Source organism: Zootoca vivipara, chromosome 3, assembly GCF_965207765.1.
Source record: "Zootoca vivipara chromosome 3, rZooViv2.hap1.1, whole genome shotgun sequence".
Lineage (NCBI taxonomy): Eukaryota > Metazoa > Chordata > Lepidosauria > Squamata > Lacertidae > Zootoca > Zootoca vivipara.
In genome coordinates this window covers 66,261,204-66,273,435 of record NC_142586.1, presented here as the reverse complement: position 1 = coordinate 66,273,435, position 12,232 = coordinate 66,261,204, and the positions used below count along the sequence as shown (strand labels likewise).

The 12,232-nt window shown below is 40.1% G+C and overlaps 1 protein-coding gene across 4 annotated transcripts in view; it reads right to left on the bottom strand.

The window, feature by feature from the left end:
* ZDHHC14 (zDHHC palmitoyltransferase 14) overlaps positions 1 to 10,150 on the bottom strand; it is a 65,333-nt gene extending 55,183 nt beyond the window's left edge. For all 4 annotated transcript variants that reach the window (XM_035108653.3, XM_035108655.3, XM_035108654.3 and 1 more), the window contains exon 1: positions 9,362 to 10,150. In XM_035108653.3, coding sequence (XP_034964544.1) covers positions 9,362 to 9,615 — 254 coding nt within the window. In that variant the 5' untranslated portion in view covers positions 9,616 to 10,150. The remainder of the gene's footprint in view (positions 1 to 9,361) is intronic.
* Between the last annotated feature and the right edge of the window lie 2,082 nt (positions 10,151 to 12,232).

The window sequence follows — 12,232 nt, the reverse complement described above, 5'->3', positions numbered from 1 at the left end:
AATTCCATGTACAAGTGAAGAGAGGTATGGCAGTGCAGGAATGGAGCACTCTCTCTCTCCTCTGTGCTCAGCACATAAACCAATCGGAGTGTAGAAGTGTGGATTGATATTATCCATCTCTCCTCTGCCAGCCCCCAGCAAACTAATAACGTTTTTTGCAGGCTAGGAAATGTTGTACAGTACACTTACTTATAAGACTTACGCAGTGTGATATTTATGCAGAAGTGCAAACTTTTGTGCAATAGTTTTACTTTGCAAATGCAATGTTCCATTAGAACATGTATTAAAACACCACTTTTGAGAGTTTAACACACATCTGCCCTCAGTTCCCTTTCACAAGACCCAACTGTAATTTCCCAAGATCGCCTACTTCTCTTATTCTGCTGCTTTCTATGCATGAACTGAGGGAGGGACGCAGGCTTGCTTGTTCTCTGCTTACCACTTTGAGCTTAGCTGTCTTACTCTGTGATATCAGATCAGCTAATCACTACTAGGGGCTTCTCTACCAAATTCCCTTTGCACATTACAACAGGATTTCTATATCATTTCCAGAGAATGCAAACAACTTTATAAACAATTTTGTATCACTGGTCTAAAGTGCATAGCTTACTTCTGTATTAAAATTATCACAAATATTCTGATTTTTGCAAACTATAGGAAGAAAATAATAGTGTAGGCCTATGTTGCAGCTCCCTCCACCCCCGAACTTTTCAAGATGAAGATGTACTTTTCTAGGAGCACAGATCTTTACAGTCTTCACTAATACTTTTAAGATACTGGCATGGTTCAGACACAATAAACTTTGTTTATTGGCCTTGTGAACATACATTCCCCTCTCGCCACCCCCCACACCCCAAGCTTCAAGGAATATATGGTGGTTTGTTAAACCAATCCCCATAATATTACAACTGGGGAACTGTGGCTTAAACAGTGCTTTAAAAAGAATATACAACCGGGGGGAGACTGTAACATCTGAATCAGATCACTACCATGCTGTAAGTACCTATATCTGTACAGTTTTCAAGGCAAATGCAAACAACCTGTTCTCAATGCAAATAGATTGGGCCTATGAGAGCCTGGATCACCTGCATCCAGGTACCAACAGATCAGGCAGATGACATGGCTACTTCCCACATCAGCACCAGGGATCCAGGGTTATTAGAGGGAACTGGAATAGTCTGATAATCACTTGTGTAGCAGGCTTGTTTAGTAAGAAGCTGTATGACTTTAAAAACAATAACTAATAAAGTCCTCTCCAACTTGCTGCCCTCCAGATATTGCTGGACTCCAACTCCCATCATCCCTGACTATTGGTCATGCTCACTGGGGTTGAACAGGAACTAAAATATCTGGCTAGGACTAAAAAAATTCTAACATAACCAAATTAACCACAAGAGTATGTGACAGAGCATCTGGTGGAGGCGACAGACGGACCATATTTAGAGAAATATTCCAGATTAGAAACGGAATTCCACAGGATTATTTTATAATAATAAAATAATTTAATGATACAATCTCATAAGGGGAAACAAAGGGAGGGTAAAAACTAGTTTGCCTAATGTGCAATTTTGAAATCAATATCCTAAGACTTTTGAGAAGATTTTCCTGGGTTAAAAACAGGGTGGATTTGATTTAAATCAATCTGATTTAAATCACGATTTAAATCATGATTTAAATCACTAGTCAGTAAGGCTTGATTTAAATCATAGTTTTCTACATAAAGACTAATTCTTGCTGGTATAACTTTAATATGCAAGTAGATGAAGATTTTTAGAATAACAACTTTTCATATTAGTTTTTTATCCCCAGTTTAATGGGTTATTCATATTTGGACAACTTTACTGTTGTACTTAGGAAGGAGAAAAATAATCATTACCTTAATAATAATTTAAATAGATTTATTCAACTGAAACAATAACATTACAGCATATGTTATTTGCTTAAACAAACATCCATGTTTGTTAACTAATTTGGCTAAACAAAAACAAAATATAAATATTTTAAGAAACTTAGACTGTCAGCCCAGCCTACACATGAAAAACTTAAATACTGTCCACTCCAAACAATCAGAAAAATATTGTTTCTATGCTATTCACTGAACTTCTTGAAACTTAGCACTGAAGGGGTTGATTCTGTATTCATAGGTTTATAGAACAATAGGATTAAGGTCTTTTTCTCAACTCTGTTCATGTTATAACATTATTGCTGTGAAGAAGAGGCATGTGATCTCTGTTGAGTCAAATTCAGTTTTGAGAACTGCAAAAGTAAACCAAGCATCTGTGATAATATCTTGTAGGCAGAGAAACTGCCCAATAATCTTACAAAAACATCTGGAAGTGCATGACATTGTGAATGGATTAATGGAATTTATTTACCCCAAAAATTAAACATATACAACCTTATTCTACATAATTAAAAAACTAATCTTTATTTCATGATGGAATAACCTTTGGATGGTAATATATTTTCCTCAAAAAGCATTTTATTTTAAAAAATCCAATTTAAATCAAAAAAATCGATTTAAATCAAAAAAATCCGATTTAAATCAAAAAAATCCGATTTTTTTGATTTTTTTTAAAAAATCATTGATTTTTATCCACCCTGGTTAAAAAGTAGTCTTATACGCAGGAATATACAGTACTCCAACTCTCCCATCATAACATTTTAAGGGAGTAAGAAACATTTGTAATTTTTAATAATCTTTCCATGATCAGATGATGTACTGGAAGCATCTAAGGCAGGCATCCCCAAACTTTGGCCCTCCAGATGTTTTGGACTACAATTCCCATCTTCCCCGACCACTGGTCTTGTTAGCTATGGATCATGGGAGTTGTAGGCCAAAACATCTGGAGGGCCGCAGTTTGGGGATGCCTGATCTAAGGGATGCATTTAAGACAGATGTAGTGGCTGCAGCTCTCAGGCAACTTCACAGGTCTTTTCTGACACCTGCTGTGAATCCCTTAACATGCCTTCCACCTACCATCACGTTATTGCTTGGAGGCTGAAGAGAGCACAACTGCAATGAGGAAGGAAACAGTAGTCTCTGTGTGCCTTCCTCCCTAAGTAAAACATGCTCCTCTCAGCCTGCCAAACAGTTATTTGGCAGGGTGGGGGAAGCACAATCTCTATCTGTTGGAGTGGAGTCTGCCTTTCTCTGCCCCAGTAGGAAGCAGCTCTTCACCTGCTTTCAGGAGCTTTCTATATGTTAGACAGAGATCCTCAGGAGACACTGCTAACCAAGTACCTGAAGAAGTTGAAATGTTCCCTTCCCCCATTAACTTCCTGCCAGGAGTGATACTTAAGATCTACCCATTTGTTTGCCATTAGGTCGTTTCTTCCAGATCAGCAACCATCTGTTTTTATATAACAAGCTTAACTTGTTAATATATCAAAGATTTCAGTCCTCCTGACCTGCCCACCTTCTTATTAAGGCTGGAAAACTCTGACATGAATATTCAGTATTTTTACTGGTCCCTATAAACTTTCTGAAAAATTAGCTGTCACATCATCAGGCATATTCAAATCTTGAAGTATGTGCAGCTGGGGAAAAACTAATTACATATTTGCTTATGCATCCTGAATTCATATATAATTATTGTGATGAAATAATGTTACTATTAACAGAATTACAAATTGTGTTGTAGATAGTATGCTTTAATAACTATCAAACCATAAAATGAAGGCGGCCATGGGAAACTGCATATGAATCATTTTTGTGCCACTTTTGTGTATTTGCATATACACAAGATATCTTTAAAATTAAATATTTCAATATTCCATACTCAAGCACTTCATGTAATAATAGCTCAAGATGCTAATTCCTCATGCTGTTTGCTAAGGGCAGAGCAAAAGATTATTACTTCTGATTGAATCTTCTGGGACATACCCATTCTACTAGAGCACATGAGACAAAAAAAATTGCTTTAGAACATTAGATTTCTCTCACAGAATAAGAATATACTTTTTACATTGTGAGACAGATGCTTTGACAGCCTTAAACTTAATAATACTAATTATCAAAAAGAACCCTAACAACTGCTTGGTATGCTATATATGGCAATATATACCTCCTTGTAAGCCACTACAGCTATAAATTTACACACAAATAGCGCTCGGGATAATTTCCACCACATGCACGCACTTAATTACAGCTGCACAACTTTTTGTATTAAAAATAAAGAAAGGGAAACACCTGCAGATTGTTTTATATTATTTAATTAAATATTATTTAATAAAGTGCACCAATAACAGATTGTGCCAGTTTTAAATGGTGTCTCTTATGAAAAATTAGCAGCATGTGCCTGCGTATTTGTTGCAAAAAGTTCTTGATAATAGCAAGCAGAGTGTACAAATACACAAAAACCTATGGAGTCTTGCACAAGTATGTAGAATAGAAATGAGTTACTTACGTGATGTGTTTTGAGAAGATTTTAGATTCTAATATGCCTAATTCAAATTAAATTGCTGTTCATTAAATGACAGCCTCTTAGGCTGATAAAAATAACTGCCAAACTTATGGCATCAGATCAAAAGTAGAGCAACAGTGTTTTGCTTTCTGTATATAGGGCATTTACAACAAATTGATTATCACATGATTATTGTCTCAAAACATGTTTTGTTCTTTAGCCATCAGGAAGAGGCAGAAATACCCAGAGCTGCTGTACCGTTTTATTCTTATGCAGGTTATTTGTAATCTACTTCACTTCTGATTAGCCTCTTTCAATACATGTCATACCTTCTGACAGGTAAGGACAAGATCTAACATTTTGCTTTAGAACTTTTAAAGTGAGTCCTGAAATAGTATAATGTTTCCATGCATTAGCAAACTCTATGATGGATTCATGGAGATGTGAGTGGTTACTTAAAAGTAGAGGTATTTATTACTTTCCTGGTGAAATTTTCTCATTACTCAAGCAAGAATTGCTGTACTGAAAAAAAATCCATTAGGTGAACCTCTCTGAAAGGTGCCCATCAAAGGTACTTTATGAGACTAAAAAAGAAAAATAAAGATAATAAAGCAGGATGAATAAAATGCTTCCAGCAGGTGAAATTACTGGCCATGGTATCTATCATCCTACTTTGTATGGGAACAATATAGCCTCCCAACAATAACACCCATTTACATGGACAAAAGCTTCCAGTGCTGTATCACGCATCATGTTTTAAATATGTAGGTACAAAAAACAAACACCAACCCCATCTATTTATGCAGATTTGCAGTTATGCTTCTCTAAGGAACTCTTTTAACTTTTACAAATCAAAGATGATAACTTACCAAATGTATATGAACAAGTATCTGGAGATGTAAGAAAGTCTAATTTCACCAAGAATCTCTTTCAGCCTCTATTTTGCCCTTTGAAGATCAGATCAGCATCTACCCCGGTAGTTCAGTGGTTCCCAATCTCTCCTTGCCCCCTGCCACAGACAGCTTGAAAACTGCTGGTGGTCTTAGCAGACTACGTAATTATTTTTCTACATGTCATAGCAACTACCGTATTATGTTTTGAATGGTGTTTTTATTGGTTCTTTCATTTCTAAAGTTGTGTCTTATTGCATTGTAATTTGCATTTCATAGAATTTGAATTGTAATTCAATAAAATACAATATAAGAAAAGAAACAATAAAGATACCACTAAAAATAAATATGACATTTTAATGTGCACATGCCATGGACCACCTGAATGAAGTTCACATATCACTGGTGGTCCATGGATCACAAAACCTCTTATCTAATTCATACCTTATATAAACTAACCAGAAACAGAAGCTCTTTCTTTCAATGAAAAATGGATCATGTAAACACACCATGTCTTCAGTGGCTCGACCCCAAACCTGCTCTTGTGGAAAAAATTGTCCCCAAGCACAAAAAATACTTTTAGTGCAATCATGTGTGTTTACACTCAAAAGTAGGCTCCACTGTTTTCAGTGCATGGAAGAATGGACCACGATTTGGTTCAAAAAAGCTTATCTGCTGAGGCTTCCGGTCTGCTGCGCTGGCGTGAGGGCGCGGAAGCCTCGAGCTCCGAGGCTTCTGGCTTTCGAGGAGGGGGGGGACTCCCGCGGGGGCGCGCGGACCCCCACAAACCCCGGGTTGGGCTTCCCGGGGGCTTTTTGGCCCGGCAGAGCTCTGAATCGCAGCTCCTCCGCTGCCCGAGAAGCCGCAGAGCTCTCGAGAGTCAGCGGGGTGGTAGCTGCGGGAGCCATTTTGGGCACCTTCACCACCTCCAGAAACGAAGCCCTGAGCCTTCAGCCAGTTAGCAGTGGATGCCTTCCATAATTTAAAGAATTGGAAAAAGAACTCCACGTGAGTAAAAACCTTGAGCGGCAAAATTTCGATTAAAGATGGACATGTTGGGAGACTTTAAAAAAACGGAAGTCGGTCTCCCACAGTGAGTATTTTAAGATGCAGTAATTTGATCCCTGATGGGGGAAGGGAGAGGAGCAACCAATTCGTCAAAAATAAGACTTTTAAACCCTCCAGAAGGCTGGACCTTGGTCCCTGGAGAGACCAGCGAACGGACTTAAAATTTTGTTAATAATATGAAGGGTTGATGTGTTCTATTTGGATTAATGGAATAGCCAGGACTGGACTTAAAATGGATTCCATTGTGTAACTTGATTCCTGCCACATCCGGCTTCACTATCTGCTGTTTTCCCACGGGACTTAAGAGTAATGACGATGGAAGTGCCAACACCAATACAGGATTTCTATTACCAAAAGATCTACCTAGAACTTTTGTGCATTAAAGATCAGCTGGGCAAGAATAATACCCAATTGAGACAAATTAATAAAAGACTGGAGGAACCAAGGGACAGCATGGAAAAAGATAAGGAAAGAGACCAGCTCTGAGACAAGAGAGGAAGAACTACAAAAAATAGACAACGACACTCGTGAAGAAGCGCAAAGATTCAAAGAAGAGGAGGAAAAAGGATGGCAAAATGACCCACAAGTGAGAGATGTGGGGCAGACTTGGGACTTGATTAAAGAACCCCTCAACTGTGTACCAGAAAGGATCCTTGCACTCCCAGTGAGAGGGGGAGAGCTGGGAAACCACTGGGAAACTGGGATGGGAGGAGGGTGCTGGGAAGCAGCAAGAAAAATGGGGAAACAGGCTGGGTTTACAATATATTGTGGGAAGTTTGTGGAAAGGGTGGGGGTGGGTTAAAAAGTTTATTTATGTGATTTAAGGCTGGATTGATTGGAAAGTCTGACACTGGTATGAATTATGGAGTTTGCTGGCTTTTCTGGGGTACTGGGGTCCGGGGGAAGGAGGGAAGAAAGAAGTGTTAAAAGGGAATTCTTTTTTGATGAAAACTTTAAGTTGGGGAATTTTTTTTAATTGGAAATGTATGTATATAAAAAATGGGTTAATAGATAAAATTGAAATGAGATAATAAGAGAGGAAATTGTAATTAATTGGGAAATAATTGGTAGTATGTGAAAACTGTTTTATAAAGATTTGAAATGGGGAATCAGTGGGAGGGGAACCGGGGAAGTCTAAATGATTTGATGCTGATATAAGATCATTAGATAATTTTGTCTTTTTTTTTTCTCTTTTTGCTTTTTTTATTGTGGGCTTGTTTTGTTTTGTTTTTTCTCATGTTTTTTTTCTTTCTCTTTTTTTTCTCATATTTTTTGTATTTTTGTATGGTTTTTTCTCTATGTGAAAATGAATAAAGATAATTTTTTAAAAAAAAAGCTTATCTGCTAAACAGATTATCAAATAATGGTTCCATCAGGATTCATAATTTACACAATTTCTCCATAGAATGCTAAACTCCATGCCTATTGGTAGAAAACATTTCTATGCACTGTACATTAAAAGGTCCACTTAAGAACATAAGGAGGGTCTCCTGGATCAGGCCAACAATTCATCTTGTCCAGCACCCAGTTCTCACAGCGGCAAAGCAGATGTGTATAGGAAACCCAAAATCAGGACCTGTGTGCAACAGCAATACCACATTTTCTTGCATCTGTCATAAATATTGAGACCACTGCAAAGCAAAATTATAACATATTAAACTATCCTTAAGCTAACTAGCCTTCCATGAGTATAACTTTAACACAGCACAGCATAACTACAGTATGTTCCTGCGTATAAGACTACTTTTTAACCCAGGAAAATCTTCTCAAAAGTCAGGGGCCGTCTTATACACCGGGTCATATTTCTTATATGGCGAGTATATCCCAAATTCTATATTTTAACTGGAAAAGTTGGGGGTCGTCTTATATGCCCAGTCGTCTTATACGCCGGAATATACGGTAGGCATGAGCCACAGAGGAAGCAATAAAGGGTGTGTACACTAGTGCTCCCTGATCACTTTCATCACACAGGCTTATTGCATGTATCTCATATTTACACACTTCTTCTTGCTCAGTTACAGCTTTTTATTTTGTTAAAAAAATACTGAACTCACATAGCTGCAAATACTAGGTGCTTTGGGGTGAGGAGAAGACTTTAAAGCTAACAAAGACTGAGCAAAGTCAGAAGCAATATCCTTCACCTCTCAAAAAGGGAAGTGAGTAAGGTATTTATGATGAACAGGTGTATTTATAATTTTTTAAAAAAATCTATTTCTTTTATTTTTTTTAAAGGAAGAATTGCCTAACAACAAAAAAGAAGTAAGTTTGAACAATAGCTGAGAAGAGGAATGTTGTGAAATGTCTAGTTAGCCTAATTACACTGAGTTTACCTCTTGGATGAGGTTTTAAAATTCATCTAACTAAATCAAGCAACAGCATAATGAACAGACCATGCTACCAGGTACAAACTGCAGTTCTACAAACTGCATCCACTGGCAGGCTAACAACTTGATACATACAAACCTTTACACAGAGGAATTGATCAGAGAAAGAGGAAAATGTAGTTCATAGTTAGATGTAAATGTAAACACCTGGTTCCTTAATAGCCTGTTGCAAACATTTGACAAAGTAATCTTAAAATCATTCAGCTAGACTCAAGGTTTTTTTAAAATTTCTTTTTAAAATGCAAGTATGTTCAGCTTAGTACAGGCTGTGTGAAAAAGTACTATCAAGTACTGTAATAGTTTTGAGAAATAACAAGCAGGAATAACTAGTCTTCTCATTCATATGTAGCAGCCCAAGTTGCCGGACATAAGGAAAGAATGGCTGTTTTAAATTCAGCTGTAGTGGAAAACAGTAGCAACCTCAGCTTCAAGGTCTCAACATATTGTAAACATAACTATATCAGTCATGATATAGGTACAACTCACTTATCCATGCCTACAGACTGCAAACCATCTTTGGTAAATATAGAACAGAATGGAAATAGAAACCTTTTTCAAAAAGCTGTATCATTATGGAAAGGGGGAAAGAAATGAAAACTTTAATGCCACTTACTCAAATGCGAAGAACAGTCCACTGGTAACCAAAATAAGAACAAGGGTCAGGTAGAAGACTCCAGTCTGACGAGCCATCATGATCCTTCCATCACAGAAGAACTTGTTTCTTCCAGGGAAAACCTCCCATTTTCTCTTGGCAGTTGTTTTCTTTTTCTTATGAGGAGACTCCATGGGAGAAGAGGAGCTGTGAGTGCTGATCTGACTGTATTCACAGTCTTTCATGGGCCCTCCTCCACCACCTCCTGGAGTCATCAAGGGGGAATAAGGAGGGGAGTAACCCCCAAAACACCTTTTGGGTAAGATGTTTCCTTGAAGCCACTTTTAGTACTTTAGTTTATCAGGGTATTATACAACACCCAGTTATCTGTTCAGTGTCCAAAGCTGTCATTGAAGAAGTCATAAGTAGTCTATCCTTTCTTCACAATGAAATGAAACAGTTCAAAACAGTTCCTTAAAAGTATGTAATCATACAAGGAAATGGGAACTAGAAACGGCTAAAATATAAATCAACTGTCGAAGAAATAGCGCTTTAAAAGGATTTTGAAGCATTGTTCCTTTTGTTTAACAAGCTGTTCAGTTTTTACATCAAATCCACATCCTTAAGCATGTCTTGGTTAAAAATGTTAAGAGTGTTTTGTAACTGAGTACATTCCTTTCACATAAGTTTGTTAAGATCCTTTATGCAGATCATTTTACAAAAATTAAAATTCCTATTAATTGTTCCAAATACATATATCCAAATCCAAAACCAGCATTTGAGAAACCATCCATAATATCCAATTTTTCCTAGACTCTAAATTCACTGTAAGCTGCCTGTATTTTTCCAGCTGTTGCTCTGAATGACAACAAAAGACTATTAGTTCCTCTTTGCTCTCACTATAGAAAAGAAAGTTTTCTGAACAAGACATAAATGTGGTGGTCAATATCCATCACCAGGGAAAAAATAATGCATGACATTTTAAATGTCAGCCTTCATTTCTATTTGCCAACAAATATCCAGTTCACCCTCCCTTTCCTCCAGAAAAAAACAAACTTGATTTCAGGGGAAAGAGATGCAAATAAAATGTTTATATTATAAATCCCTTCTGCTTTTCTTCCTTCTGTCGCTCTTACCGAGACTTCCAGGCTTTTATATAAGCAAAGAAACGAGTTGCTCTCTGAAACTCATTCCAGCTTCGATACAGGAATTAGTCAGTCAGACAGTGAAGCCATCCAAGATTCGTCTCCCGTTCCAGAAGGCAGGCATCCCACCCACCTAACCCGCTCCCTTCAAACTGCCGTTGGACCCAAAGCTGTGCACAACCACCTCACGACCCCAGCGCTGCCTTCCACTTGAACACAGAGCCAGACGTCGAGAAAAAGAGCGGCGGGTGCTTCACTTTCCGCCTCCCACTCTATCTGGGTTTATTTATCCCCAGCAGCCAGACCAAGCAGAAGCAGCTTCCTGGATCCCGCTTTTCATCGCCGGGAGCAGCGTGTGGGAGAGAAGCGACCCGAAAACAGCTCGCGGCGGCGGCGGCGCCTGCTTCCCCCTCGCCTCCCGGCATCCACGCGCCCCCGTTCAAAAGCGATGGAGGCTGCTTGGCAAAGGCAGGCGAAAGGAGGAAGGGAAGGAAAGGAAGAGAGGGAGGCACGGTTATAAAATACCGTAGCTGCCCTCACGAGACACGCTTCCCTTGGCGCAGTTTCTTCTCCTGCTGCTGAGGGGAAACAGAAGTCACTTCGTTTACACGGGTCAGGAGCAGGAGCAGCAGGAGCGGGGAGAGATTTCTTTCGCTCGAACCGTTCCTGGAAGAAGCCTCCTCGCCTCGGGTTCACCAAGAGCCGCGGCAGAGCGAGCACCAGCCGCCAGGAGCTCCTCCTCGGGATTTGCTCTTCCGTTTCATGGCTGGAAGACGGCGGAGAACTCTGCCAGTTGAGCGTCCGCCTCACGGGGCTTCCTCTCGGCCAGGGAAGGTCGCCCAGTTCTGCCTCCTCCGGTCCCTTCGTCAAGCAAGGCGGGCAGCCTTTTGTTCGCCTCGCTCCGTCTCCCCCGGGGAGCCACCTCGCTCCCTGCCTCGTCCTCCTCCGTCCACAAGCCACGCAACAGCGGCGGCAGCGGCAAGGTCGCTTTCGGTCTCTCAGGGTCTCTTCTCCCCGTCGTCTCCCAGCCCGCTTTCCTCTCAGCAGCCAGCGGCGATGCCTCCTCTCGCCAACCCCAAGCGGCGACAGCGGGAACGGCCGCCTTGTGCTCCCGCTGTCCTTACTGTTTTCATTCTCTTCCTCCTTCCCTCCAACCTCCCTCTCCCCCACCCGCCCTGTGCTGGGTCCCGACTCCCGACCACGCGACGGCGCGAAAGCGGAGATTCCCCCGCCACCCTCCAATGTTCTGCTTCAAGAGGAAGAAGGCTCAAGGTCCAGTTCCCCTCTCCCACTCTCGAGCGCACGGCCTTCTGGGGAATGTAGTCCAATGCCTTCCTTCCGCGTGTACCAGCTAGATAGATGCTACGTAAAACAAAAACAGCTTCCATAAGGGGAAGTGAAGTTAGCCGAAGGGGAAACGGGGCAGGACTACAAGTCCCAGCGTCTCCCCCCCCTTTCCTCGCCCTCTACGATAGTCTGCTGATGTAAATAATCGCGAGGGCGGCGAATTCTGAGCTGGGAACGGAAACGGAGTGAGTTCAGCAGGAGCAATTTAAAGAAAAGGGGAAGCGGGGTAGGAAGCAGAGGAGTGTTTTTTTTAAATAAACTCATCTGGAATATACATATTATAATGCTGTGTTACTATTAATGACGATATTGTAATAGGTATTATTTGCGTTCGCCTTCTGATAGACTAGCATTTAATATGTTAGTTGGGGTCCTGGAAAAAATGGTGTGTGTGTGTGAA